This window comes from Chiloscyllium plagiosum, unplaced genomic scaffold (genome assembly GCF_037043375.1).
Source record: "Chiloscyllium plagiosum isolate Xiang-an unplaced genomic scaffold, Cpla_swu_hap1 HiC_scaffold_12, whole genome shotgun sequence".
Taxonomy (NCBI): Eukaryota; Metazoa; Chordata; class Chondrichthyes; order Orectolobiformes; family Hemiscylliidae; genus Chiloscyllium; species Chiloscyllium plagiosum.
In genome coordinates this window covers 8740108-8768106 of record NW_028270150.1, presented here as the reverse complement: position 1 = coordinate 8768106, position 27999 = coordinate 8740108, and the positions used below count along the sequence as shown (strand labels likewise).

Here is a 27999-nt window from a genome sequence, read left to right as displayed (position 1 = left end):
CGTGGGTTTCCTCCGGGTGCTCCAGTTTCCTCCCACAATCCAAAGATGTGCAGGTTAGGTGAATTAGCCATGCCAAATTGCCCATTGTGTTCAGTGATGCGTAGGTTAGGGGAATGGGTCTGGGGGGGGTTACTCTTTGGAGAGTTGATGTTAACTTATTGGGCCAAATGGATGTTTCCACACTGTAAGGATTCTATGATTCTATGATTTGCAACAAGGTAAGTATTGTGTACAGTTCTGGTTGTTCTGCTTTCGGCAGGATATTATTAAACTGGAAAGGGTATGGAAAAGATTTATCAGAAGATTACAGACTGATATGCTAGAACAGGTTATGTTAGGAAGGAGGATGTGCTGAAGATTTTGAACAACATAAGGATAGGTAAATCCCCTGGGCCAAATGGGATATATCCTAGGTTACTACAGGAAGCGAGGGAAGAAATTGCTGAGCCTTTGGTTGTGATGTTTGCATTCTCATTGTCCACTGGAGTAGTGCCAGATGATTGAAGGGTGCTAAATGTTATTCCCATGTTCAAAGCAATAGGGATAATCCTGGGAATTACAGGCCAGTCAGTCTTATGTCTGTGGCGGGCAAAGTATTGGAAGGATTCTGAGATACATGATTTATGATTACTTGGAAAATCATAGTTTGATTAGAGACAGTCAGGATGGTTTTGTGAGGGGCAGGTCATGCTTCACAAGTCTTACTGAATTCTTTGAGGATGTGACAAAATGTGTTGATGAAGGTAGAGCAGTGGATGTGGTGTACATGGATTTTAGCAAGGTATTTGATAAGGTTCCCCATGGTAGGCTCATAGAGAAAGTAAGGAGGCATGTGACACAGGGAAACCTGTCCGTCTGGATAGAGAATTAGCTGGCCCATAGAAGACAGAAGGTGGTAGTAGATGGAAAGTATTCAGCCTGGAGCTCAATGACTAGTGGTATTCCTCAGGGATCAGTTCTGGGACATCTGCTCTTTGTGATTTTTACAAATGACTTGGATGAGGAAGTGGAAGGGTGGGTTAGTAAGTTTGCTGATGACATGAAGGTTGGCGGAGTTGTGGATAGTCTGGAAGGCTGTTGTAGGTTGCAATGGGGCATTGATAGGATGCAGAGCTGGGCTGAGAAGTGGCAGATGGAGTTCAACCTGGAAAAGTGTGAAGTGATTCATTTTAGAAGGTCGAATTTGAATGCAGAATACAGGGTTAAAAGCAGGATTCTTGGCAGTGTGGATGAACAGAGGGATCTTGGGGTCCATAGCCATAGATCCCTCAAAATTGCCACTCAAGTTGATAGGGTTGTTAAGAAGGCGTATTGTGTGTTGGTTTTCATTCACGGGGGATTGAGTTTAAAAGCTGTGAGGTTATGCAGCAGTTCTATAAGGCCCTTGTTAGACCACACTTGGAATATTGTGTTCAGTTCAGGTTGCCACATTATAGGAAGGATGTGGAAGCTTTAGAGGGGGTGCAGAGGAGATTTACCAGGATGCTGCCTGGACTGGAGGACATGTCTTATGAAGAAAGGTTGAGGGAGCTAGGGCTTTTCTCATTGGAGCAAAGAAGGATCAAAGGTGACATTACAGAGGTTTACAATATGATGAGAGGCATAGATAGAGTGGAAAACCAGAGATGTTTTCCCATGGTGGAAAGGTCTATCATGAGGGGGCATAATTTTAAGGTAATTGGAGGAAAGTATAGGGGAGATGTCAAAGGTAGGTTCTTTACACAGAGAGTGGTGGGTGCATGGAATGCACTGCCAGTGGTGGTAGTAGAGTCAGAGACATTAGGGAGATTTAAGCAACTCATGGATAGGCACATGGAAGAAAGGACAATAAAAGCTATGTAGGTTAGTCTGATCTTAGACTAGGATAAAAGGCCAGCACAACATCAACGTCCGAAGGGCCTGTACTTGCTGTACTGTTCTATGTTCTATGTTACCAAGACCGGAGTGTATAACTTATTAGGAGAGGCTGGATGGGCTGGAACATTTTTCCCTGGAGCATAGGAGGTTGAGGGGGTGACCTTATAGATGTTCATAGAATGATAAGGTTCAAAACAGGTGAATAGGAAATGTTTAGAGGGATATGGGTCAAATGTCAGCAAATGGGCCTAGTTTAGTTTGGGAAACCTGGTTGGCTCAGATAAGTTGGACCAAAGACTTTGTTTCCCCTGCTTTATGACTCTATGACTCTAAGGATGATAACATAAAGACACAAATTGAAGTACAGGGGTCTTCAATGCACACAGTATGTGAAGCAAAATCAATAAGCCTGTAGTGCAGATTGAAATTGGTGGGTACGATACTGTGGGGAAACAGAGACATGGCTGCAGTGGGATCAGGACTGGGAATGAAATATCCAAGGATATAACATCCTATCAAAAGGACAGATTGAAGTGCAGAGGGGTCAGAGTTACTTTGTCAGTAAGATATGAAATTACATTGATAGCAAGAAGGATGGTCAAAAGGTGTAGAATCTGTGTGGGTGGAGTTGAGGAACTGTAAAGGATAAAAGACTCTAATAGGAGTTGTGTACAGGCCTCCTAGCAGCAGTCAGGATATGGGGAAGGAAATGAATCAGGAGATAGTAAAGGCACATACGGTAGGCACTGTTACAATAATCATGGGAACTTCAATATGTAGGTGGACTGGGAAAGTCAGGTTGGCAGTGGATCTCAAGAAAATAAATTCATGGAATATCAATGAAATGATTTTTTGGAGCAGCTTATAGTACAGCCCATTAGAGAAAAGGCAATCTGGATTTAGTAATGTGCAATAAGGCAGGCTTGATTAGGGAGCTTAATGTGAAGGAACCCCTAGGGGACAGTGCCATAATATTCACCCTGCAACTGGAGAGGGAGAAACTGGAATCAGATGTAAGAGTATTACAATTGAATGAAGGTAACTACAAAGACTTGAGGGAGGAGCTGGCCAGAGTTGATTGGAAGGGGAGCTGAGCTGGGAAGATGGTGGAGCACCAATGGCAGGAGTTTCTGGGGGTGGTTCAGGAGACACCGCAGATATTCAGCCCAAGGAAGAAGAAATGCACTTCGGAGAGGATGAGGTAACCATCGCTGCTAACAAGGGAAATGTGAAGTGTAAAGGGACTTGGGAGATCTAGTTCAGAATTCTCTAAAGGTTAACATGCAGGCTCAGTTGGCAGTAAGGCAATGCTAGCATTCACTTCAAGAGGGCTAGAACACAAGAGCAGAGATGTACTACTGAGGCTGTATCTGGGGAAGAATGTGCTGGCCTTGGAGGGAGTCCACAGGAAGTGATCCCGGGGAGGAAGGGTTTATCATATGAGGAGCAGTTGAAGACTCTAGGTCTGTACTTGATGGAGTTTAGAAGGATGAGGAGGAAGCTGATTGAAACTTACAGAATACTGTGAGAACTGGATAGAGTAGAAATGGAGAAGATGTTTCCACCAGTAGGAGAGACTAGGACCTGAGGGCACAGCCTCAGAGTGAAGGGACAACCCTTTAGAACTGAGATGAGTGGGAATTTCTTCAGCCAGAGGGTGGGGAATCTGTGGAACTCATTGTCACAGAGGGCTATGAAAGCCAAGTCATTGAGAGTATTTAAGATAGAGATAGATAGGTTCTTAATTAGTAAGAGGATGAAGGGTTACGGGGAGAAGACAGGAGAATGGGGTTAAGAAACATGTCAGCCATAACTGAATAGTGGAGCAGTCTCGATGGGCTGTATGGTCTGATTCTGATCCTATATCTTATGGTTTTATGGTTTTTTTGGTTGGATGGGTGTGATCTAATTGCCAGGACAGAAACATGGCTGTGTGGTGACTAGGACTGGGAACTGAATACCGACGAATGTTCAACATTCAAGAAGAACAAACAAGAGGAAGAGGAGGTGGGGTTGTGCTGATCATACAGGATGGGGCCAATACATCAGTAAAGAAGGATCTCCAATTAGAAGAACATAGTTCTGTTTGGAACAAACATTCTGTTTGGAAAGAAATAGCAATGGGCAGCAGACAAATGTTAGAGTTATTTACAGGTCATCCAGTTGTAGTATTTGTCTTTGGACATGGTAAAAATCAGGAGAGAAGGTTGTAACATGGGCAACACTGTAATCCTGGTTGACTTTAACCTACTCCTCGACTGGGTAAACTAACTGGGAACTATTGTTGTGAAGGAAGTTAGGGATGGTTTTCTAGAGCAAGCTGAATGGAAGACAGCCCTTTCTTAAAAATATAGAACCCCTGCACTGTAGAAGCAGGTCATTTGGCTTATTGAGTCCACATCATCCTCTGAACACCATCACACTCAGAGCCCCAGCACCCCCCCCCCCCCCCACCCCCACCCCCACCCCATCTTATCCTTGAATGGCTAATCCATCCAGGCTGCACACTATGACCTGCACATCTTCTGATTGTGGGAGGAAACCAGAGTCCCCAGAGGAAACTCACACAGACACAGAGAGAACATGCAAACTCCAGGCAGTTGTCTGAGGGTGAAATCGACCCTGGATCCCTGGTGCTGTGAGGCAGCAGTGTTAACCACTGAGCCACCTGGCCCCACTGTTTCTGTTATGTAATGAAAGACAGCTAATTAATAACCTTGCTGTAAAGTAACATTCCAAGATGAGTGTCTAAAATATGATAAAACTTTACAATATGATAAAACTTTACCTTATGTTTGAGAGTGAGGTAGTTCAATCTGACGAAAATGTTTTAAATTTGAATAAGGGAAATAATGAAACATGAGACACCAGTTGACTGCATTGGATTGGGAAAATACATGAAAAGACATGACTATACAAAGGCAAAGGACAGTTATTAAAGAACTACTGCAGCTTTTTATTGTATTTAGGTGCAAAGACTCAGAAAACGACAAGCAACCAGGCTAACAAAGGAAGTTAAGGATTGTATGAACTTAAATGGAATGCTTATAAAGTGGCCAAAATTTATAATAAATCTGAGAATTGGGTAATTTTAGAATACAGCAAAGGACAATTAAGAAACTGGAAAGGGAAGTGAGAATAGAGTTTGAATGCAAGCGAGCAAAGAAACATAAAAATGGACTGAAAAAACTTCTATAGGTATGTAAAGAGGCTATGTTTGGCGAAGGTGTATGTAGGTTGATTCAAAATGAATTTACTACTGGAAATAGAGAAACTGTAGAGAAACTAAACAATTACTTTGTCTCTGTTTTTACTGAGGAAAACGCAAGAAATATCCCAGAATTAGAGATCCAGGTGACTCGGGTGTTTTAGGAGCTGAAGGAAATTAGTACTATTAAGAAAATTGTACTGGAGAAATTAATGGGGCTGCAAGGTGATAATTCTCTTAGTCCTGCCATCAGATTGCTAAAGGAGGTGGCGAGAGAAATAGTTGATGCATTGGGAATCAGTATCCAAAATTCCATGATTGGTCTGGAATGATTCCTGCAGATTGGAAACTTGCAAATATCACCCCACAACTAAAGAAAGAAGTTGGAGAGAAAACAGGGAACTACAGAGACATCAGCCTTACATCAGTAGTAGGGAAACAATAGAGTCTCTCATAAAGAAAGTGATAAATGGGTTCTTGCATAAAAATGATCTGACTGGGCAGAGTCAGCATGGACTCGTGAGTGGAAAGTCATGATTAACAAACTTGTTGGAGATTTTGAGGATGTCATTAACAAAATTGTGAACAGGGAGTTAATGGACATACTGTACTTAGATTTTCATGTGGCTTTTGATGAGGTCTCCCACAGGAGGTTAATTAACAAAGTTAAAATAAAATGGGATTGGAGGTAATGTGCTTGAATGGACTAATGATTGACTAATAGACAGAAAACAGAGTAGGAATAGGAGGATATACCCATAAGAAATGCGAACAGGAGTAGACCATTCAGACCCTCAAGCTTGCTCCACCATTCAATAGGATCATGACAGATTCAACATTTCCTCATCTCCACTTTCCTGCCCTTTCCCTGTATCCCTTGATTCCCCGACGATCAAGAATCGATCTCGGCCTTAAATATCCACAAGGATTCTGCCCCCTGGCTCTCTGTGGCAAGGATTTCCAAAGACTCACAACCCTCTGAGAGAAGACATTTCTCCACAACTCAGTCTTAAATTGGTGCCCTTTTATTCTGAGACTATGCCCGCTGGTGCTAGACTCTTCCATGAGGGGAAACATCCTCTCAGCATTGACCCTGTCAAGCCCCTTAAGAGTCCCCTGTGTTTCAAGGAAATCACCTCTCATTTTTTCTAAACTCCAATGAGCAGAGTCCAAACCTGTTTAGCCTCTGAAGAACATGGGGAGATCTAATTCAGATCTGTAAGATGCTAAAGGGGATTGATGAAGTAGACATAGAGAGGATGGGGCAATCATGGATCATAGTTTTAGGATAAGGTGTGGCAGGTTTAGAACAGAGATGCGGGAGAAGTATTTCTCTCAAAGGGTTGTGAGTTCATTACCCAAGAATGCAGCGGATGTTTAGGGTCATTGTGTAAATTTAAGAAGGAGATAGACAGATTTTTTAATTAAGAAGGGGTTAAAGGGTTACAGAGAGTGGGCAGGGAAGTGGAGTTGGGGCTGAACCATGATTATATTAAATGGATGTAGGTTTGCTCGCTGAGCTGCAAGGTTCATTTTCAGATGTTTCGTCACCATACTAGGTAACATCTTCAGTGAGCCTCTGGACGAAACATCTGGAAATGAACCTTCCAGCTCAGTGAGCAAACCTACATCTAGAACCTCAACCTGAGCGACAAATCTTCTCAAAACTTGCTAATTGTGTTAAATGGTGGAGCAGACTTGAGAAGCTGAATTGCCTCCTCCTCTGAGTTCTTACATTCTTAGTACGAAAGCTAATGGAATGTTAGCTTTTAATGGAAGAGGATTTGAGCACAGGAGTAGTGAAATGTTTGCTCCAGTTGCATAGGTTTGCTCACACCTGGAGTACTGTCTGCAGGTTTGATCTCCTTACTTCAGGGAAGATCTTACTGCCATGGAGGGAATGCAGACTTGATCCTGGGATGGAGGGACTGTCCAATGAAGAGAGTGTGGACAAACTGGGCTTGTATCATTGAGTTTCAAAAAATGAGAAGTGATCTAATTGAAAATTACAAATTATTTGTAGACAGAGTGGGTGCAGGTAAGATGTTTCCCCTGACTGAGGAGTTTAGAACCAGGACAATTTTAAAATGAAATAGATGTCAGATATTATTGGGATGAAGAGAACTGATTTTACTCAGAAGGTGGTAAATGTTTGGAATGCAGACTGGGTGACTGCATTGTGGAACACCTCATTCTGTCCATCAGAATGCCCATGACATTCCAGTTCCTTACCATTCAGTGAACCATTTTGCTCCCCAACTGCTAATATTTCCATCCAAAGGTTGAGATAGTGTTCCAACAAAGCTCAACACCAACCAGGGGAGATAACACCTCATTTTCCACTCCCATGTTAAAACTTCCAGGACTGAACATTGTGATTAACAACTTCAGGACATGACCTCTGTCCTCCATTTTGATTACTACTCCCCCAACCCAACCCTTTCCCAGGTCGTGCCTTATAGCATAGTGGATCAATTTTCTCATTTCATACCTATCATTAACACTTATTTTGCATCACTATCCCTCCTTTACCCCCCCCTACCCTAATTAACACTCCCTCTGTCTTTTGCTCTGAACACCCTCACCATCTGTTTCACTTACTCCTTCCCCTCTCTGTCAACAACACCATTTTCCAGCTCTTTTCTGTTCTGAAGAAATGGTATTATGAACCTGAAACATTAACTCTGTTTCTCACTGCACAGATCCTGCCACACTTTCTGTGTGTACTGCAGCTGTTTCTGGTTTTGTTGAGCCTTCCATCATCCACAGTCTTTTGCCATGGTATTGTCACGTTCTCCCCGTATCTGTGTAGGTTTCCTCTGGGTGCTCCAGTTTCCTCCCACAGTCCAGAGATGTGTAGGTCAGGTGAATTGGCCATAGTGTAAGGTGCATTAGTCAGTGATAAATATAGGGTCGGGGAATGGGTCTGGGTGGGTTGCTGTTTGGAGGATTGGTGTGGACGTGTTGGCCTGTATCCATACTGGGGTAGGGTATCTAATCTAATCTAATCTAAAGGGTTACAGAACCAAGTCAGTAGACTCTAAATGCACATTGGCCCATAGCTGAACAGATTTGAGATGATTAGTATTTTCTTATGTTTCCTACAGAGAAGTGGAAGGAGCTTTTGCAAATAAATGATGAGTGTCCTCCAGCTGTTGTGAAAGAAATTCACCGCAGCTCTTTAGACCTTCCAAACCCATGACAAGTACAATATAAAAGGACAAGGGCAGCAGATACATGGGAACACAGGTCCCTGCAAGCTACCCACCAAGTCATTCACCATCCGTCTTGGAAACATATTGCTGTTCCTTCACTGTCAAAATCCTGGAACTCCTTCCCTAAGGGCATTGTGGACGGAGGGAAAATAAATTTTGAGCCCACCCAGTGACGCCCACATCCCATGAATGAATAGCAAAAATGACTGTGCTTGTGGATTACCTTTTCTCCTGAGGATATACTGACAGTTTGGAGACATAGTTTTCTTTCTGGGGATAAAGACGCGTACTGCAACACTTTTGTGATTTTGAGGACAATTTTTAATAAATAATGTGGCAAGGAAATTACACTTTTAAGGATTATTTGATCCCGAATACGTAAATTTATGACTACGGAAAAGAACTCTTACATAAAAAGTACCAAACATTGTAGACAGGTTTGCCGATTCCCTTTGCAGGATACACCACCGTCTTTAGTACCACAAAACAGAAGGCCAAAGTTAAACCTTGATCCAATGACACCACCTGCCATACGAGATTAAAAAGTGATCTCTCTTCAGTTTTGTAGGGGGCTACCAAATATAAACCTGTACCTTCCCTCAAATGTAAAACGTTGTACCCTGTTAATAATATTGCTGTTTCCAAGCAGCACTCTGTTACCGTATCTCTCTTACCTCCTGCACTTCTCTAACACCATACTGAGCAGAAGCAGCTTAGAGATCAGCACAGAACATTGAAGAGATTTTACAGTGGCAAAAGTCCTCACTGAAGTTTACACAGACTGGTCTCCTTGACTGTAAACGGCCACAATGTTTGTCTCAAGTCTTCTTCTTGACAAGAACCTTCTCTTGCAAGAGACCAAATGAAATCTTTGCTTCTTTCACTTGGTTCTGTGCAAGCATTGGGACTCCCTATTTTGTCCCGAATTGAACCTCACATTTCCGTGTGCTCCCCCTCACTTCCCCCTCCCCCAAAGTCAGCTGCTAACTCCCAACGGTTGAAAAATTGAACGCTTCTCCTATCTCCTCATTTCCCCACCCCCCCCTCACCTTCTTTCGTTGCACTCAATTCTCCGCATACATGTCGGAGATTCATAAGTACCATTGAAGAATGGTTTTCCTTTCAAAATTAGTGATTGTGCTTTTGAAACCAAGAAATAAACCAAAAAAAATTAAAACAGTGCATTACAACGACAAAAAAAATTATATATATTATTAAAAAAAAATTCAGCTTTTTGCCAAAATGGCCATTCTTTGGAGGATGGTGTTTAACACACGCCTTATTTACAACAGAGCTGAATGGGAACCTGGGGGTTTAATGAGGTGCAAGAAAAAAATCCAGTACATATTTACAATATGAATCACCCCATTTCGATTTTTCATGTTGTAGGAACTAATTCACTCTTGATCAAGAAAAGAAGTTTTCAAATTGAGTGATGGTTAAATCAAGACATAAATTATCATTAAAAGCCAAGATCGTCCCTCCCCACCCCACTCAGAAAGAAATGAAAAGTCAAAATTGAAACAATTTTAAAAAAGGACGTGGTCAATCAATACGATGCAAACATTGATAATTTACATGGTCTACTGTTGCACCAAACATTATATCTGGCATCAAATATCATCAATGGGCAGGAGTTTTACAAAAACTGTTATAGATCTCTCCAAAGTGCAATCGGAGTTCATCATTTGATGTCACTTTGTTCTTCAGCTCTCAGTCTCCTGCAAACAGAAACAAAGAAGGGGAAACATGTCAGCACCAGAAACCATGCAGACGCAGTGCTACACGAGAGATCTAGAGGTAATAGAACAAAGGGGCCTTGGATACAAAATCAACTGAGTGAGAGTAATGGAAAGGGTTAGTTTGCAGGGTTTCTCAGGAATCATAAAACCCTGCAGCATGGAAGGAGGCCATTCAGCACATTGAGTGCACACCTATCTTCTGGAGAGCATCCCACTCAGATCTACCCCCGCTACCCTACATCTCTGCATTCCCTGTGGCTAATCTACTGAGCCTCCACATTCCTGGATGCTACAGGGCAATTTCCCAGAGCTAATCCACTCAACCTCCTCATCTTTGGACTGTGGGAGGAAACCTACCCAGACACAGGGGAGAATGTGCAAACCCCACACAGCCAGTCATCTGAGGGTGGAATCGAACCCGGGTCACTGGTGCTGTGAGGCAGCAGTACTAACCACTGAGTTAACATGCCACCCAGTAGTAGTGCTGAATCAGTATTGGGACACCTGCTTTTCCCAAAATATATTAATGATTTAGGCCTCGGAGCATAATTCTAATTTTTGCCAAAGAAACAAAACTCAGGGGAAGCACTGTAAACTGTGAGGGGGGTGAGTGTAGACTTTCAAAGGGACAGTTGGTGATGTGGCCAGAGAGATGGCAGGTGAAGTTCAATGAAGAGATGATACATTTTGACAGAAGGAACACAGAGAGTTGGTGTAAATGACAGGGTGCCATTCTGAAGGATGTGGAGGAGCAGAGAGACTTGTACGTATATAGGTGCCCCAATCAGGGAGGTGATGGTGGCCTAGTGGCATTGTCAGCAGTAAATCAAAGACCCTGGGGGCCTGGGTTCAAATCCCACCATAGCAAATGTTGGAATAAAATTCACTACAATGTCTAGAATTGAAAATCTCATGGTGACAATGATCTTGCTTCACTTTCAGCAAGACGATTGAATCTTAAGTGCCCTTGCAAGACACTCAGCTATATTGAAGGGTGATAAACAATAAATGCTGGCCAAACCATTATATAAAAGCAAATTACTGCGGATGCTGGAATCTGAAACCAAAAGATAAAATGCTGGAAAATCTCAACAGGTCTGGCAGCATCCGAGGAGCAGGAGAGTCAACGTTTCAGGCATAAGCTCTTCATCAGCATCTGCAGCCCTCACCTTCTTCTTTGTGGCGAGAAAGCAGAGTTAAAACTTGAGGTCATGTGACCCTTCTTCAGCCTGGACCTTGAAATGTTAACTCTGATTTCTCTCCGCAGATGCTTCCAGACCTGCTGAGTTTGTCCAGCAATTTCGGTTTTTGTTTCTGATTTCCAGTAATTCACAGCTCTCTTGGTTTTAGTTATAAATGTCCCTCGGTTTTATGAAAAGGGGTGTACCTATTCATAAAGAGCAGAGAGGTTACAGTGAACAAGACATGAGCTGACCTCAGCTGGAACACTGTTTGGAGTTCTGGGTGCTACACTCTTGGCTGAATGTGAAGGAATTGGAGATTGTGCTGAAGAGATTTATGAAAATGGTTCCAAGCATGAGACACTTCAGTTATGAGGAAAGATTGGGACTGTTCACCTTGGACAGGAAAACGGGGAAGAGGAGGTTTGATACAAATCTGACTTCATTTGTGGGAAGTCCACCCAATTCCAGTTCCTCGAGAACTGTGTTAGGCAACAGGAGCTGGAGCTGGATGAACATTGGATCATTCAGGAGGTGGAGGGGGTTATTGAGAGGAGTTACAGGGAGGTAGTTACTCCACAGCCACGTGAAGAAGGTAGATGGGTTACCGTCTGGGTTAGGAAAGGTAACCGGCAGGCAGAGCAGGGGTCTCCTGTGGTGGTTCCCCGCAACAATAAGTATACCATTTTGGATACTGTTGGAGGGGGGGATGACTTACCAGGGGTAAGCAATGGGGTATGGGAGGGAAAAACAATGACTGCAGATGCTGGAAACCAGATTCTGGATCAGTGGTGCTGGAAGAGCACATCAGTTCAGGCAGCATCCAACGAGCAGCGAAATCGACGTTTCGGGCAAAAACCCTTCATCAGGAATAAAGGCAGAGAGCCTGAAGCGTGGAGAGATAAGCTAGAGGAGGGTGGGGGTGGGGAGAGAGTAGCATAAAGTACAATGGGTGAGTGGGGGAGGGGATGAAGGTGATAGGGAGGAGAGGGTGGAGTGGATAGGTGGAAAAGGAGCTAGGCAGGTCGGACAAGTCTGGACAAATCATGGGGACAGTGCTGAGCTGGAAGTTTGAAACTAGGATGAGGTGGGGGAAGGGGAAATGAGGAAGCTGTTGAAGTCCACATCCCGCACCTTCGCCCTCAGACCCCACCCCTCCAACCGTAACAAGGACAGAACGCCCCTGGTGCTCACCTTCCACCCTACAAACCTTCGCATAAACCAAATCATCCGCCGACATTTCCGCCACCTCTAAAAAGACCCCACCACCAGGGATATATTTCCCTCCCCACCCCTTTTCGCCTTCCGCAAGACCGTTCCCTCCGTGACTACCTAGTCAGGTCCACGCCCTCCTACGATCCACCCCCCCCATCCTGGCACTTTCCCCTGTCACTGCAGGAACTGTAAAACCTGTGCCCACACCTCCTCCCTCACCTCTATCCAAGGCCCTAAAGGAGTCTTCCACATCCATCAAAGTTTTACCTGCACATCCACTAATATCATTTATTGTATCTGTTGCTCCCGATGCGGTCTCTTCTACATTGGGGAGACTGGGCGCCTCCTAGCAGAGCGCTTTAGGGAACATCTCCGAAACACCCGCAACAAGCAACCACACCGCCCCGTGGCCCAACATTTCAACTCCCCCTCCCACTCTGCCGAGGACATGGAGGTCCTGGGCCTCCTTCACCACCGCTCCCTCACCACCAGATGCCTGGAGGAAGAACGCCTCATCTTCCGCCTCAGAACAATTCAACCCCAGGGCATCAATGTGGACTTCAACAGCTTCCTCATTTCCCCTTCCCCCACCTCATCCTAGTTTCAAACTTCCAGCTCAGTACTGTCCCCATGACTTGTCCGGACTTGTCCGACCTGCCGAGCTCCTTTTCCACCTATCCACTCCACCCTCTCCTCCCTGACCTATCACCTTCATCTCCTCCCCCACTCACCCATTGTACTCTATGCTACTTTCTCCCCACCCCCACCCTCCCCTAGCTTATCTCTCCACGCTTCAGGCTCTCTGCCTTTATTCCTGATGAAGGGCTTTTGCCCGAAACGTCGATTTCACTGCTCGTTGGATGCTGCCTGAACTGCTGTGCTGTTCCAGCACCACTAATCCAGAATGGGGTATGGGAGTCTGGCGCAGAATCTGTCCCTATTGCTCAGAGGGGAAGGGAGAAGAGGAGCAGAGCAGTAGTCACTGGGGACTCCATAGTTAGAGGGATAGATAGGAGGTTCTGTGGGAACGAAAGAGACTCACAATTGGTGTGTTGCCTCTCAGGTGCCAGAGTTTGTGATGTCTCAGATGTTTTCGGGATCCTTGAGGGGGAGGGGGGGAGGAACAGCCCCAAGTCATGGTCCTCATAGGCACCAATAACACAGGTAGGAAGAAAGGTGGGGATCCAAGGCAGAAATTCAGGGAGCTAGAGTGGAAGCTTAGAGCTAGAACAAACAGAGTTGTTATCTCTGGTTTGTTGCCCATGCCATGTACTAGTGAAGCGGGAAACAGAGAGAGAATGGAACTGAACAAGTGGCTGCAGGGATGGTGCAGGAGGGAAGGTTTTGGATTCTTGGATAATTGGAGCTCTTTCTGGGGAAGGTGGGAACTTCAAAACAGGATGGTTTACAAGGTCGCGAGACAGCAGCGGCAATCAGGATGTTGGTTTGAAATGTGTGTGCTTCAATGCCAGGAGCCAGTAATAAGGTGGGTCAGCATGGGTTGGTACCTGGGGTTTTGATGTTGTGGCCATTTCAGAAATGTGGCCAGTGGGACAGGAATGATTGTTGCAGATTCCAGGATTTTGATGTTTCAGCAAGAACAGAGAAGATGGTAAAAGTTGTGGCGGGGGGGGGGGGGGCGGCATTGTTAATCAAGGGTAGTATTACAACAGCTGAGATAATATTTGAGGACTCATCCACAAATATTATCTGAGATAGTTTGGGATGAGGTTAGAAACAGGAAAGGAGTGGTCACCCTGTTGGGAGCTTTCTATCGGGGTCTGAATTGTTCCAGGGATGTAGAGGAAAGGTTAGCAAAGATGGTTCTCGATAGGAGTGAGAGTGACAGGGTAGTTTTTTTTTTAGATTACATTACAGCGTGGAAACAGGCCCTTCGGCCCAACAAGTCCACACTGACCCGCCGAAGCGCAACCCACCCATGACCCTACATTTACCCCTTACCTAACACTACGGGCAATTTAGCATGGCCAATTCACCTTACCTGCACATCTTTGGACTGTGGGAGGAAACCGGAGCACCCGGAGGAAATCCACGCAGACACGGGGAGAATGTGCAAACTCCACACAGTCAGTCGCCTGAGGCGGGGAATTGAACCCAGGTCTCTGGCGCTGTGAGGCAGCAGTGCTAACCACTGTGCCACCGTGCCACCCACGGTCTGTACCATCAAAAATATGCTACTACCTACACTCGTCCCACTTTTTCACATTAGGCTCATAAAGTTATGATACCTCTAAGTACTTTATGAAGATTGTGAAGGTACACATATCTATTATCCTCTGAGGCTGTGCATTGCAGATCCCCAGCAACCTCTAAACCTCCTACCTTTCACTATAAAAGTTTGCCCCTTGTTCTTGACCCTTCGACTAAGCAGTTTGATTATATAAATCGAAATAACGTGTGAAGTTATGGGGAAAAGGCTCGAAAATGGCTCTAAGTCATAATGCTCAGTCAGAGAACTGGTACAGACATGACGAGCCAAATGGTCTCCTTTAAGTGGCGATTTCCACATACTTTATCATCCATTTGTCCCTCTGCCCTATTCCCGCACCCTCTCAGGTCCAGCAGTGGAGTGTTTGCGAGACTGAATTATACATTTAACGATCTGATACCGAACTCAAATGCAACCTAGAATGAGATGACACCAAAATTGGAGGTGTAGTGGACAGCGAAGAAGGTTACCTCAGATTACAATGGGATCTTGATCAGATGGGCCAATGGTTTGAGGAGTGGCAGATGGGGTTTAATTTAGATAGATGCAAGGTGCTACATTTTGGAAAAGCACATCAGAACAGGATCTATACACTTAATGGTAACGTCCTGGGGAGTCTTGCTGAACAAAGAGACCTTGGAGTGTAGGTTCATAGCTCCTTGAAAGTAGAGTCGCAGGTAGATAGGATGGTGAAGAAGGCGTTTGGTATGCTTTCCTTTATTGGTTAGAGTATAGGTACAGGAATTGGGAGGTCATATTGCAGTTGTACAGGACATTGATTAGGCCATCTTTGGAATATTGCGTGCAATTCTGGTCTCCCTCCTATCAGAAGGATGTTGTGAAACTTGAAAGGGTTCAGAACAGTGTTAAAGAATTGTTCCCCTTTATGATATTGAATTGTAACTGTAATGATCTGATAGCGAACTCAATCCCCATCAACTCAATCTCAAACAACACAATCCCAACCAGCCCAATCCGAACCAACACAATCCCAACCAGCCCAATCCCAACCAATGCAATCCCAACCAATGCAATCCCAACCAACTTAATCCCAACCAACGCAATCCCAACCAGCTCAATCCTAACTAACACAATCCCAACCAACTCAATCCCAACTAGCTCAATCCCAAAACCAACCCAACCCAATACTAAACTTAATTGATGAGACCAGGAAAACAAAATTCTTTATCAAAATGTGTCCATTTTTAGCAAGTCTCAAGTTCTACAAGATTCTAGATTAGAGTGGTGCTGGAAAAGCACAGCAATTCAGGCAGCATCCGAGGAGCAGGAAAATTGATGTCTCGGGCAAAAGCCATTCATCAGGAATAGCCCTTCATCATCTATTCCTGATGAAGGGCTTTTGCCCGAAATGTCGATTTTCCTGCTCCTCGGATGCTGCCTGAACTGCTGTGCTTTTCCAGCACCACTCTAATCTAGAATCTAGTTTCCAGCATCTGCAGTCATTGTTTTCATCAAGTTCTGCAAGACCAATTCTCACACTTTACCACTCTCTGGAGTCACCTTAGGGGTTTACCAATTACCTTCTTTCTGAGGAGAAATGGCTCCACCCAGAAAGTGGCAAGCCTGTGGAATTCTCTGACACAGAAAGCAGTTGAGACCAAAACTTAGTCTGCTAAACTGTTCTGTGAGGTGGCCCAGAAAGCTGTTCAGTAATACCTGTGAAGACAGGTCAGCACCACCTTCTCAAGGATAACTGTGGTGGGAAACGAACATTGGTCTTGACAGGAATATGCTCATCCTGTGGCTACACTACAAAAGAAATTAATCTCTTGAGGCTCACGTAATGGTTCTGGAAGGTTAGGGGTTAGGTAGAGAGAACGATGCTCCTGTGGAGAAGAGATGGAGGGAATTAGGGGGGTGTTGGGACTTGTGTGTGAAGTAAGCCTGGAACGAGGCAACATAACTTGTGAGCCCAGCCATTCAGGGAGCACATACCACTCAAAGTAGTGTAGAAACCTGGAAACCTCTTCCCCAAAAAGGTGCTTGGACATGGTCTTGGGGGGGGGGGGGGGGGGGTGAAGTGGTTCTCAACTGGCAATGGCAAAACCATTCACAACAGCATGATGTGATGAATATGTGTAGATGGCGTTGAGATACAGTTCCACTGTGATCTCACCCTAGCCCTATCACAGGTGATCCTAATGAAGGTTATGCAGAGCGGGCAGGAAAGTAGAATTGAGGCTGAGATGACATCAGCCATTATCGTATCCTGCCCGCTCTGCATAACCTTTAAACCCATTACTGTTTAAAAATCTCTCTCCCCTCCTTAAATTTACTCAATGCCTCATCACCCACTGCACTCTGGAGGAGTGAATTCCACAGATTGAACACCCTTTGAGAGAAAGAATTCCTTCTCATCTCTGTTTTAAATCTGCCCCTCCCTATCCTAAAGCTATGACCTCTTGCTCTAGATTGCCCCACATGAGGGCAACATCCTATCTGTGTCTACTTTGTCAATCCCCTTTAGCATCTTCTCGACCTTAGTTAGCTCACCTCTTATTCTTCCAAACTGCAAAGAGTATAGGCCTAAACTGCTAATCTTTCTGAGACCACTTTTGAAATACTGCATACAATTCTGGTCACTCTTCTATCGAAAGGATTTTGTAAAACTTGAGAGGGTGCAGAAAAGACTTACAAGGATGTTGCTGGAACTGGAGGGTTTGAGCTATGGGGAGAGACTGAAAGGGCTGGGATATTTTCTCCTGGAGTGTTGGAAGCTGAGGAGTGACCTCATAGAGGTTTATAAAATCATGGTGGGGGGCATGGGTAGGGTGGATAACTACGGTTGTTTTCCCAGTATAGGTGAGTCCAAAGCTAGAGGACATAGGTTTAAGGTGAGAGGGGTAAGATTTACCTGAGGGGTAACTTTTTCATGCAGAGGCTGGGGTGCGTGTATGGAATGAGCTGCCAGAGGAAGTGATGGAGGCTGGTACAATTACATTTAAAAGGCATCTGGATAGGTTTATGAATAGGAAGGGTTTAGAGGGATATGGGCCAAATGCTGGCAAGTGGGATTAGATTAATTTAGGATATCTGGTCAGCATGGGCCGAAGGGTCTGTTTCCATGCTGTACATCTCTATGGCTCTATAAGACAAACCCCTCATCTCTGGAATCAATCTGGTGAACCTCCTCTGAACTGCCTCTAATACAACTACAATGGGCGGCACGGTGGCACAGTGGTTAGCACTGCTGCCTCACAGCGCCAGAGACCCGGGTTCGATTCCCGCCTCAGGCGACTGACTATGTGGAGTTTGCACGTTCTCCCCGTGTCTGCATGGGTTTCCTCCGGGTGCTCCGGTTCCTCCCACAGTCCAAAGATGTGCAGGTCAGGTGAATTGGCTATGCTAAATTGCCCGTAGTGTTAGGTAAGGGGTAAATGTAGGGGTATGGGTGGGTTGCGCTTCGGCGGGGCGGTGTGGACTTGTTGGGCCGAAGGGCCTGTTTCCACACTGTAAGTAATCTAATCTAATCTATCCCTCCTTGTGTAAGGGGACAAGACAGGCCTCCTCCTGTTGTGTTGGTCAAACTAATATGGATAAATGAAAGGAAATTTGGCACAGAGGAGAGTGACATGGATTGAGCCTGGTTGATTGAGCTTGGGGGAGAGATTGGAAAAGCGGTGCTGGCTATCAGAATGATAAGAAAGGGTGTGGGAGCGTAAAATATATTGAAACATAACTTAAGAATTAATGCAGCAAAGCTTGAGTAGGAAAACTTTTCCAAATTGCAGAAGGGAAAGACAAACTGGGGATTTTGGAGTAAGTCGCAGAGGGTGGGATTAATTTCAGAGAAGTCGTCAAACAAGAGTAAATAAGGAATTGGTGATAGTGCACCACCAGAAAACAGGTACAATGTTATAAAACAACCAGAGGTCACATCAGGAACTTTCTGTTTCACCTGTGGTGAGCTGTTGCGATCTGATCAAACCGTCTGAAAAGGTGCTGAAATCAGACTCAACTGGTGCCTTTAATCCAGCAATTGTTTGAAGGGGAAATAATGTCTGAGGCTATTAGGGAACTCATTGGATAGCTCTTTCAAAGGTCCAGCATTGGCCTGATGGGCTGAAAGGCCTCAGAGGCATAGGGTTTTTGCAGAATGGAAAATGGCCGTTTGGCCCATCATGGCTTTGAGGTATGTAGAGAAGAGGTGTTGGAAATCCTGGAAAAGGTGAAAATAGATAAGTCCCCTGGGCCTGATGGCATTTATCCTAGGATTCTCTGGGAAGCAAGGGAGGAGATTGCAGAGCCATTGGCCTTGATTTTTATGTCCTCTTTGTCTACAGGAGTAGTGCCAGAAGACTGAAGGATAGCAAATGTGGTTCCCTTGTTCAAAAAGGGGAGTAGGGATAACCCTAGTAACTATAGGCCGGTGAGTCTCACTTCTGTTGTGGGCAAAGTCTTAGAGAGAATTGTAAGGGATAGGATTTATGCACATCTGGATAGGAATAATGTGATCAAGGATAGTCAGCATGGTTTTGTGAAGGGCAGGTCGTGCCTCACAAACCTTATTCAATTCTTTGAAAAGGTGACGAAGGAGGTTGATGAGGGGAAAGCGGTAGATGTGGTATATATGGATTTTAGTAAGGCGTTTGATAAGGTTCCCCATGGTAGGCTACTGCAGAAAATACGGAGATATGGCATTGAGGGTGAGTTGGAGGTTTGGATTAGGAATTGGCTGGATGGAAGAAGACAGAGGGTAGTAGTTGATGGCAAAGTTTCTTCATGGAGTGCCGTCACTAGCGGTGTTCCGCAAGGATCTGTTTTGGGACCATTGCTGTTTGTCATTTTTATAAATGACCTGGAAGAGGGGTTAGAAGGTTGGGTGAGCAAGTTTGCGGATGATACGAAAGTCGGAGGAGTTGTTGACAGTGAGGAAGGATGTGGCAGGTTACAGCAGGATATAGAGAAGCTGCAGAGCTGGGCAGAAAGGTGGCAAATGGAATTCAATGTAGCTAAGTGTGAGGTGATTCACTTTGGGAAGAATAACAAAAAGATGGGGTACTGGGCTAATGGTCGGATACTTGGTAGTGTGGATGAGCAGAGGGATCTTGGTGTCCATGTACACAGATCTCTGAAAGTTGCCACCCAGGTAAATAGTGCGGTGAGGAAGGCATATGGCGTACTGGCTTTTATTGGTAGAGGAAATGAGTTCCGGAGTCCTGAGGTCATGATGCAGTTGTATAAGACTCTGGTGCGGCCGCATCTGGAATATTGTGTGCAGTTTTGGTCGCCATACTATAGGAAGGATGTGGAGGCACTGGAACGGGTGCAGAGGAGGTTTACCAGGATGTTGCCTGGTATGGAAGGAAGATCGTATGAGGAAAGACTGAGACACTTGGGACTGTTTTCATTAGAGAAAAGAAGGTTTAGGGGTGACTTGATTGAGGTGTACAAGATGATTAGGGGGTTAGATAGGGTTGACAGTGTGAACCTTTTCCCGCGTATGGAGTCGGGTATTACAAGGGGGCATAGCTTTAAATTAAGGGGGGTAGATATAGGACTGAAGTTAGGGGTAGGTTCTTCACTCAGCGAGTCGTAAGTTCATGGAATGCCCTGCCAGTAGCAGTGGTGGACTCTCCCTCTTTATGGGCATTTAAGCGGGCATTGGATAGGTATATGGAGGATAGTGGGTTAGTATAGGTTAGGTGGGCTTGGATCAGCGCAACATCGAGGGCCAAAGGGCCTGTACTGCGCTGTATTCTTCTATGTTCTATGTTCTATGCCCGCACAGGTTACAGAGACGCAGAGTCATGGAGATGTACAGCACGGAAATAGGTCCTTCAGTCCAACGTGTCCATGCCGACCAGATATCCTAAAACTGATCTAGTCCCATTTGCCAGCACTTGGCCCATATCCCTCTCAACCCTTCTTATTCCTACACCCATCCTGATCTATTCTTCACCCAATGTCCAGGGCATGGCCCATAGCCTTGTACACTCTGATGTTCCATGTGCTCATTTAAGTAGTTCTTTATGTTTACTGCCCCAGCACCATTCAGACAGTGAATTCCCGATTCCCATCACCCTGGAGATGATTTTTCTTTCCTGAGATTCCCTCTAAACCTAGAGTTGCTACCTTAAAACTGAACCCCCTGCTCACTGACCCCTCGACTAAGGGGTAAGGTTTCTTCCTCTCTATGGAGAAAGTGAGGTCTGCAGATGCTGGAGAGTCAGAGTTGAAAGGTGTGGCATTGGAAAAGCACAGCAGGCCAGGCAGCATCTGAGGAGCAGGAGAATCGACGTTTCGGGCATAAGGCCCTCATCAGGAATGGAGCTGCAGTTGAAGAGCTTATGCCTGAAACGTCGATTCACCTGCTCCTTGGCTACTGCCTGACCTGCTGTGATTTTCCAGCACCACACTTCCCGACTTCTCCCTCTCTACCCAAGCTATGCTACTTATAATTCTGTACACCTCAATCAGGTCCCCCTTCAGCCTTCTCCGCTCCAGGGAAATCAAACCCACCCTCTCTAGTGTCTCGCTGAGTTGCTCCAGCCCAGGCAATGCCCTGACCTTCTGACTGAGTTGATTAATACTCTAAGGGTGTTGTACATATGAACTGGGAAGAAGAGTAGGATATTCGGCCCTTCAAGCCTGCTCTAACATTCAATAAGGTCATGGCTGAACGGATTATAACCTCATCTGTGCTTTCCTGCAGGTCCCCCATGAGCTTTCAGCTTACAGTTTGTTTTAATTTTCACGAGATGTGAGTCAGATATGAGACTCTAACAGTTCCAAAAATCTGTCCTCTCTACAGCTATCCTACACCCCCAATCCTATCCCCCCCCACCGCCTTTCTCTTACATGAACGATTCCTGATCGCTTACCTCAAGGTCTTCTTCCTCACATTCATATGTTCCCATTTCCTGAAGGCCAGTGTCCATCGGATTCCTGCGGGAAATGCCACTGGTGCTGCTGGCCATGAGTTGTTCCGCTCTTCTCCGACCTCCAGACCCTCTTGAAGACATGGAGCTGGAGGAGCTGGGTTCCCTGGGATTCTGTGCAGAGGGGAATGTTGGCCGGCTGTAAGGAAGCACATCCTCTGGGACCCCTGTATGACACACACATGAGAAGGTAAGATGGTGGGGCGGGGTGGTGGGAGGACCCCTTCGCACCACACGAATGCCAGGCTATGACCATCACCAATAAGAGACAAACTAACCACTGCCCCTTGACATTCGATTGTGTTACCATCACTGAGTCCCCCACTATCAACATCCTGGGAGTTACTACTGATCAGAAACTCAACAGAAACACAACTGGACTCACCACATAAACGTAGTGGCTATAACAGCAGGTCAGAGGCTGGGAATACTGCAGCTAGTAACTCATCTCTTGACTCCCCAAAGCCAGGCACAAGTCAGGGGTGATGGAATACTCCCCACTTGCCTGGATGGAAGCTTGATACCATTCAGGACAAAGCAGCTGCTTGATTGGCACCACGTCCACAAACATCCACACCCTCCACCATCGACGCTCAGTAGCAGCAGTGTGAACTATCTACAAGATGCACTGCAGAAATTCACCAAAGATCCTCAGACACCCCCTACCAAACCCATGACCACCTCCATCTTAAAGGACAAGGACAGTGAATACATGGGAACACCACCCCTGCAAGTTCCCCTCCAAACCACTCACCATCTTGACTTGGAAATATATCATTGTTCCTTCACTGTTGCTGGGTCAAAGTCCTGGAATTCCCTCCCTAAGGGCATTGTAGGTCTAACTACCGCACATGGACTGCAGCGGCTCAAGAAGGCAGCTCACCCCCACCTTCTTCAAGGGGCAACTAGAGACAGGCAATAAATGCTGTGCCCAGCCAGTTACATCCACATCCCAACAAAATGAACAAGTAACAAAAAGCCCAGAAGACCCATAATCATTTCCTTGCCATTGTTCTTGCCCCATGACTGTGTTAACATGAGATAGACAGACGAGCATACCTTCTTTTTAATGCATTCTCATAGTCAGTGGGCATTGCTGGAGATGATAGAATTTATGGTCTATCTTTGGACTGAGTGAGGCACTTGCTCATTTCAGAGGGAGTTAAGAAGCAGCCCTCTTACTGTGGGTCTGAAGCCACATGTAGTCCAGACCAGGTGAAGTCAGTAGATGTCCGCTTGCAAACCAGATGGGTTTTTACAAATTGTAAAGCAACCAAGAACGAGAGGGACATCGATTTAAAGTAACGTGTGAAAGTATCAAGGGTGATGTAAGGAAAAATTATTTTCCCCAACGAATTGTCAGGGTCTGGAATGCTCTGCTTGGAAGTGTGGTGGAAGTGAATTCAGTTGAGCCATTCAGGAGGGTATTGGGTGGTTACTTGGATAGAAATGGTGTGCAAGGGACTTGGGGAAAAGGCAGGAGATTGACATTGGGTAATAGAACCTGTGTAGGCATGGCGGGCCTCTTTTGGTGCTATAACAATTTGACGATTCTGAGATATGGCAGACTCATGGCCACAATTACTGAGCCTAACTTTTGATTCCAGATTCTTATGAATTGCTGGAATGTATTCATTTATTGAATATAAATTCCACCAGCCGCAATCGTGGGATTTGAAACCCATGTCCTGAAAATATCAGTTTGGGTCTCCAGATTGCTAGTACAGTGACATCATCACTAATCCACCTCCACCCCGCGATGCTTTGCCTCCTGAATTGGTCACATGAACAAGGAAGAGTAGACCATTCAGCCCCTCAAGCCTGTGGCACCATTCAATAAGATAATGGCTGGTCGGATTGTAACCACATCCTCCTTCTAACCTTTCAGCCCTTGCTTAACAAGGATCTGTCACCACTGCTTTAAAATATCCAAGGATCTGCATCCACCATATTTTTGGGAAGAACTTTCCAAAGACTCACAACCCACTGAGAGAAAAGATTTCTCTCCTTACCTACTGGGATACAGAGGTTTTTAATCAGGAAGGCAATCCAGGAGTTATTGGGAAAAGGCAGCAAAGTGTATTTGAGGATGATCAGCCACGTTCCCAGTGAATGGCACAGTTGACTCAATGGGCTGAATGGCCTACTTCTTCATTTGTGTCCTATAGTGTTATCTCTGCTTTAAATGGATGGTCCCTGGATTTTAAAATGTGATCTGTAGTTCAAGATTCTCTCATAAGAGGAAACCATATCCACCCAGTCAAGTCCTCTCAGAATCCGAGATGTCTCCATTGTATGATACCCAGGCACACACAACTCATGATCAAATGGACTTGAGCCAAATGAGGGAGGAAGAAACAGATGGCTGTGTTGACAGAGTGTGTAGAAGTAGGGCAGGAGATGGATTGTGCATTGTATAATCACTGGTATGGTCCAGTTAGGCCAAATGGTGCTCAGTAAATTCTTTGCAAACTGATCGGTTTGAATGCCTACTCTGTATATTAACCATATCCCCTTAATCTTGATTGGCTAACTGTAGACTTTTAATCAGATGGCCTTGCCCCACACTCCTCGATTGTCCAATACTTGATTAATGCAATTAATTAATTGAGACAAGGTGAAAATCTCCCATGTTCTTCCTCCTCATGTGCTTGGCCAGTGGCAGTGTCTTCGAGAATCATCTTACATTCCTGGAAATCCCTGGGACAATCCAGAAGGATTGGCCACCCTAACGCAGTAAGTCTCAAAACTCATGCATCCTAAAATCACAGCTGAGTGTGAAACAGTACTTTACGATGCAGTGAATTTCAGGCACCACATCATCACTTTCAACATTGAATCATAGAATCCTTACAGTGAAGAAACAGGCCATTCAACCAACACTGATCTGAACAGCATCCCCAACTAATTTTATTCCCAATAACCCCACATTCCCCCTGAGTAATCCACCTAACCTGCACATCCCTGGACACTATGAGCAATTTAGCATGGCCAATCCACTTAATCTGAATATTTTGGGCTGTGGGAGGACACTGGAGCACACCCACGCAGACACGGGGAGAATGTGCAAACTCCACAAGGACAGACGCCCATGGGTGGAATTGAATCCAGGTTCCTAGCACTGTGAGGCATTAACGCTAACCACTGAGCAACCATATTGTCCCAATATCCATTACCTCCACCACCATTGGTCAGGAGCAGCACTGTGTATTATCTACAAAATGCACTGCAGAAATTTACCAAAGACAGCACCTTCCAAACTCTGGACCACTTCCATCTTGAAGGACAAGGGGAGCAGATACATGGGAACACCACCCCCTGCAAGTTCTCTCCAAGCCACTCACCATCCTGACTTGGAAATATATCCTTTAGTATCACTGGAAAAATGTTTATTGTTGGGAAAACAGAGGAGACTGGCTGATTAGATTGATTTAAGGCCAATTGGGATGGAGGTTTGATCAACAAGGAGGTTAACAGCAATGGGATACAGACAGGAAGGTGGGGTTGGGACCATATCCAGCTCAGCCATGATTTTATTGAATAGTGGAGCAAGTTTGAAGGGCCAAATGTTCTCATTGTGCTCCTGAATCCCATGTCACTAACAGCAGTGTGGGTGTACCTAAAGCACATGGACTGGAGAGGTTCAAGAAGACAAGTCATCAACGCCTTGTCATGGGGAACAAGGCAACAAATAGTGACCCAGTCAGTGACATTCACACCCTTAACAGAGCAAATCAAAAATCAATTGAGAAACAAAATAACGTGGAAAATTAGGACGTGATGATACTGTGCAACAACCAGGAACATTGAGTGAATCTGTGGAATCACAAGGCATAAACGTTAGTCATGAATAATCCAGTTGTGAATTCAGGAAGATCTTTGATCAGAGAGTGGTGAGAATGTGAAGTGTTGAGGTGATTGGCGTGGACCCATTTACGGGGAAGCCTGATAAAAAAAAAGAACACGAGGGAGGAAGAAACAGATGGCTGTGTTGACAGGGTGTGTGGAAGGAGGGCAGGAGATGGATTGTGCACTGTATAATTACTGGTATGGACCAGTTCGGCCAAATGGTACTCAGTAAATTCTTTGCAAACTGATCGGTTTGAATGCCTATTCTGCATATTAACCATATCCCCCAGGTCTTCTCAGCCTGTCTCCACATTCCTCTTCCTATAACAAGAACCACACATCAAAGCAGTTCCTCAGTGCAAGTCAGGCATCCAGAGGTGATAATGGGAAAGTCTCACCAGACCACAGGACTGCTCTCTCATTGGAGAGAGACCACTGGTGGTGGTTTAATCTGAGGGTTACTGCGTCTCAGGTGAGGGGAATAAATTGAGAAGGAGAGTCCTTCATGGTCACCTCAGTCAGTGTGGGAATTGAACCCACTCTGTTGGGGTCACTCTGTGTCACAGACCAGCCGCCCAGCCATGACCAACCTGCTCTTTGTGATTCTGCCAGGCACTGGGGGGAGCAGTCACTTCCATTTTCTTACCTGTTGGAAGGCGGGCCTTTGGCTGGGAAGGTTCCCGCTTGCTGGCCTTGTTCAGGCGTTGCTTGGCTCCATGGGCTTCCTGCTGCCAGGCATCAGGAAGGTCTCGGCACTCTGGCGGGTTTGTGCGGCTTTCGGGAAGGTGCTGGGCATCCGCGCCTTCTCTTCCTCGGAGGCCGCTGGCCTTCCTGCTGTCCCCGGCTCGCTCCACCCTCTGTTCCGCTGCATGGGATTTCGGGACCATGGGTGGCCAAGCCTCCAGGTGACCCTTTGTCTGGAAGCTGGGCGATTTGATGGCAGGAGGGGGAATCGGAGGAGGAGGCAGCTCTAAGATTGCAAGCACATTAAAAAAAAATCATTGCCTTTTTCTGTTACCTTCTCGCGTCTCGAAATCTCTTCAGGACCAAACTTGCTGGTAAGGGCAGCACCTTGTCTCTACTCATCACACCCTCATCCGTTACTAGACACTGAGCCACAATAAAGATGTACAGAGTCAAAAAGCCTGGTCAAAAAGGTTGGTTTTTGATGAAGGATATGAGGCAGGGAGATTCAGGCAGAGAGAGAGTTCCAGAGCTCAGGGCCCAGGCAGCTGCAGAGCCATCTGCCTCAGTGGTGGAGTGATTAAACTCAGGAGACGGACAAGAGCCCAGGATCAGAGCAGTGGAGAGATCTCAGAGGGCTGAAAGAGGCTGTAAAGATAAAGAGGGGTGAAGCTACAGAAGGATTTGAAAACCAGAATAAAAACATACCCTGTAGAAACAGGGAATCTAGGAGGCCATTCAGCCCATCGAGCCTACTCCACCATTCAATATGATCATGGTTGATCATCCAATGTTTTCTCCCCATTGCCTTTACTCCCATTATTCCTGGGAATTATATCTAATTCCTTCTTGAAAACAATCAACGTTTTGACCTCAACCACTTTGTGACAAAAATTTCCATAGACTCCCCATTCTCTGGGTGAAAACTTTTCTCCCCATCTCAGTCCTATATGGCCTACCCTGTATTCTGAGGCTTTGACCCCTGGTCTGGACTCCCTGGTCATGGGGAACATTCCCTCCTGTGTTTGCCTAGGCTAATCCTGTAAACTGGCTGTTTGTGTCTGCACAGCTTTGTGATGAGTTGCTGAATGACATTCCCCAAACACAGGACTGTAAATGCTTCCTGCTCACTCAGCCCTCCCTCTCTGTTATGTAAAGAATCTAAAGAGTTGGGATGTTACTCCTTAGGGCAGAGAAATTCTCAGAAATGGAAACATTTGGAGCATTGATGAGGGGCTTATGCCGGAAGCATCGATTCTCTTGCTCCTCAGATGCTGCCTGACCTGCTGCGCTTTTCCAGCACCACACTCTCAACTCTGATCTCCACCATCTGCAGCTCTCACTTTCTCCTGGACAGAGTGGATGTTGGGAAGATGTTACCATCAGTAGGAGAGACTAGGACCTGAGGGCACAGCCTTAGACTAAAGGGAAGACCTTTTAGAACAGAGATAAGGAGAACCTTCTTCAGCCAGAGGGTGGGGAATCTGTGGAAGTCATTGCCACAGAAGGCTGTGGGGGCCAGGTCATTGAGTATATTTAAGATGGAGATTGATTGGTTCTTGATTGTCGGGTGGATCAAAGGCTATGGGGAAAATGCGGGAGAATGGGATTGAGAAACCTATCACCATGATTGAATGGTGGAGCAGACTCGATGGGCTGACTGGCCTATGTCTTATGGTCTTGTGGAAACATAGAGTGCTGGAGAAACTCAACAGGTCTGGCAGAATCTGTGGAGAGAGAAGCAGTGCCACTAATTCCTGAACCAGTTCTGAGGAGGAGTCATGCATCGAAAAGATTCCCTTACCTCATTTGAAAGAACCACAGGGGAGAGCTCTCTAACATCTTGCCCCAACTGTCATTCTTCAATCAACATAACCAAACCTAACTGGTTGTTATCACACTGCTGTGCACACATT

General features: G+C 45.5%; 1 protein-coding gene across 5 annotated transcripts in view; it reads right to left on the bottom strand.

The window, feature by feature from the left end:
- Window positions 1-9300: 9300 nt before the first annotated feature.
- The window catches only part of robo1 (roundabout, axon guidance receptor, homolog 1 (Drosophila)), a 768177-nt gene continuing 749478 nt past the window's right edge, over window positions 9301-27999 (bottom strand). For 2 of the 5 annotated variants that reach the window (XM_087992440.1, XM_087992441.1), the window contains 3 exons: window positions 26046-26369; window positions 21494-21717; window positions 9301-10001 (listed from right to left, as the gene is read on the bottom strand). In XM_087992440.1, the coding sequence (XP_087848566.1) occupies window positions 9987-10001; window positions 21494-21717; window positions 26046-26369 (563 nt within the window). In that variant the 3' untranslated portion in view covers window positions 9301-9986. The remainder of the gene's footprint in view (window positions 10002-21493; window positions 21718-26045; window positions 26370-27999) is intronic. The other 3 variants (XM_087992443.1, XM_043701427.2, XM_087992442.1) reach the window with 3 other exon arrangements.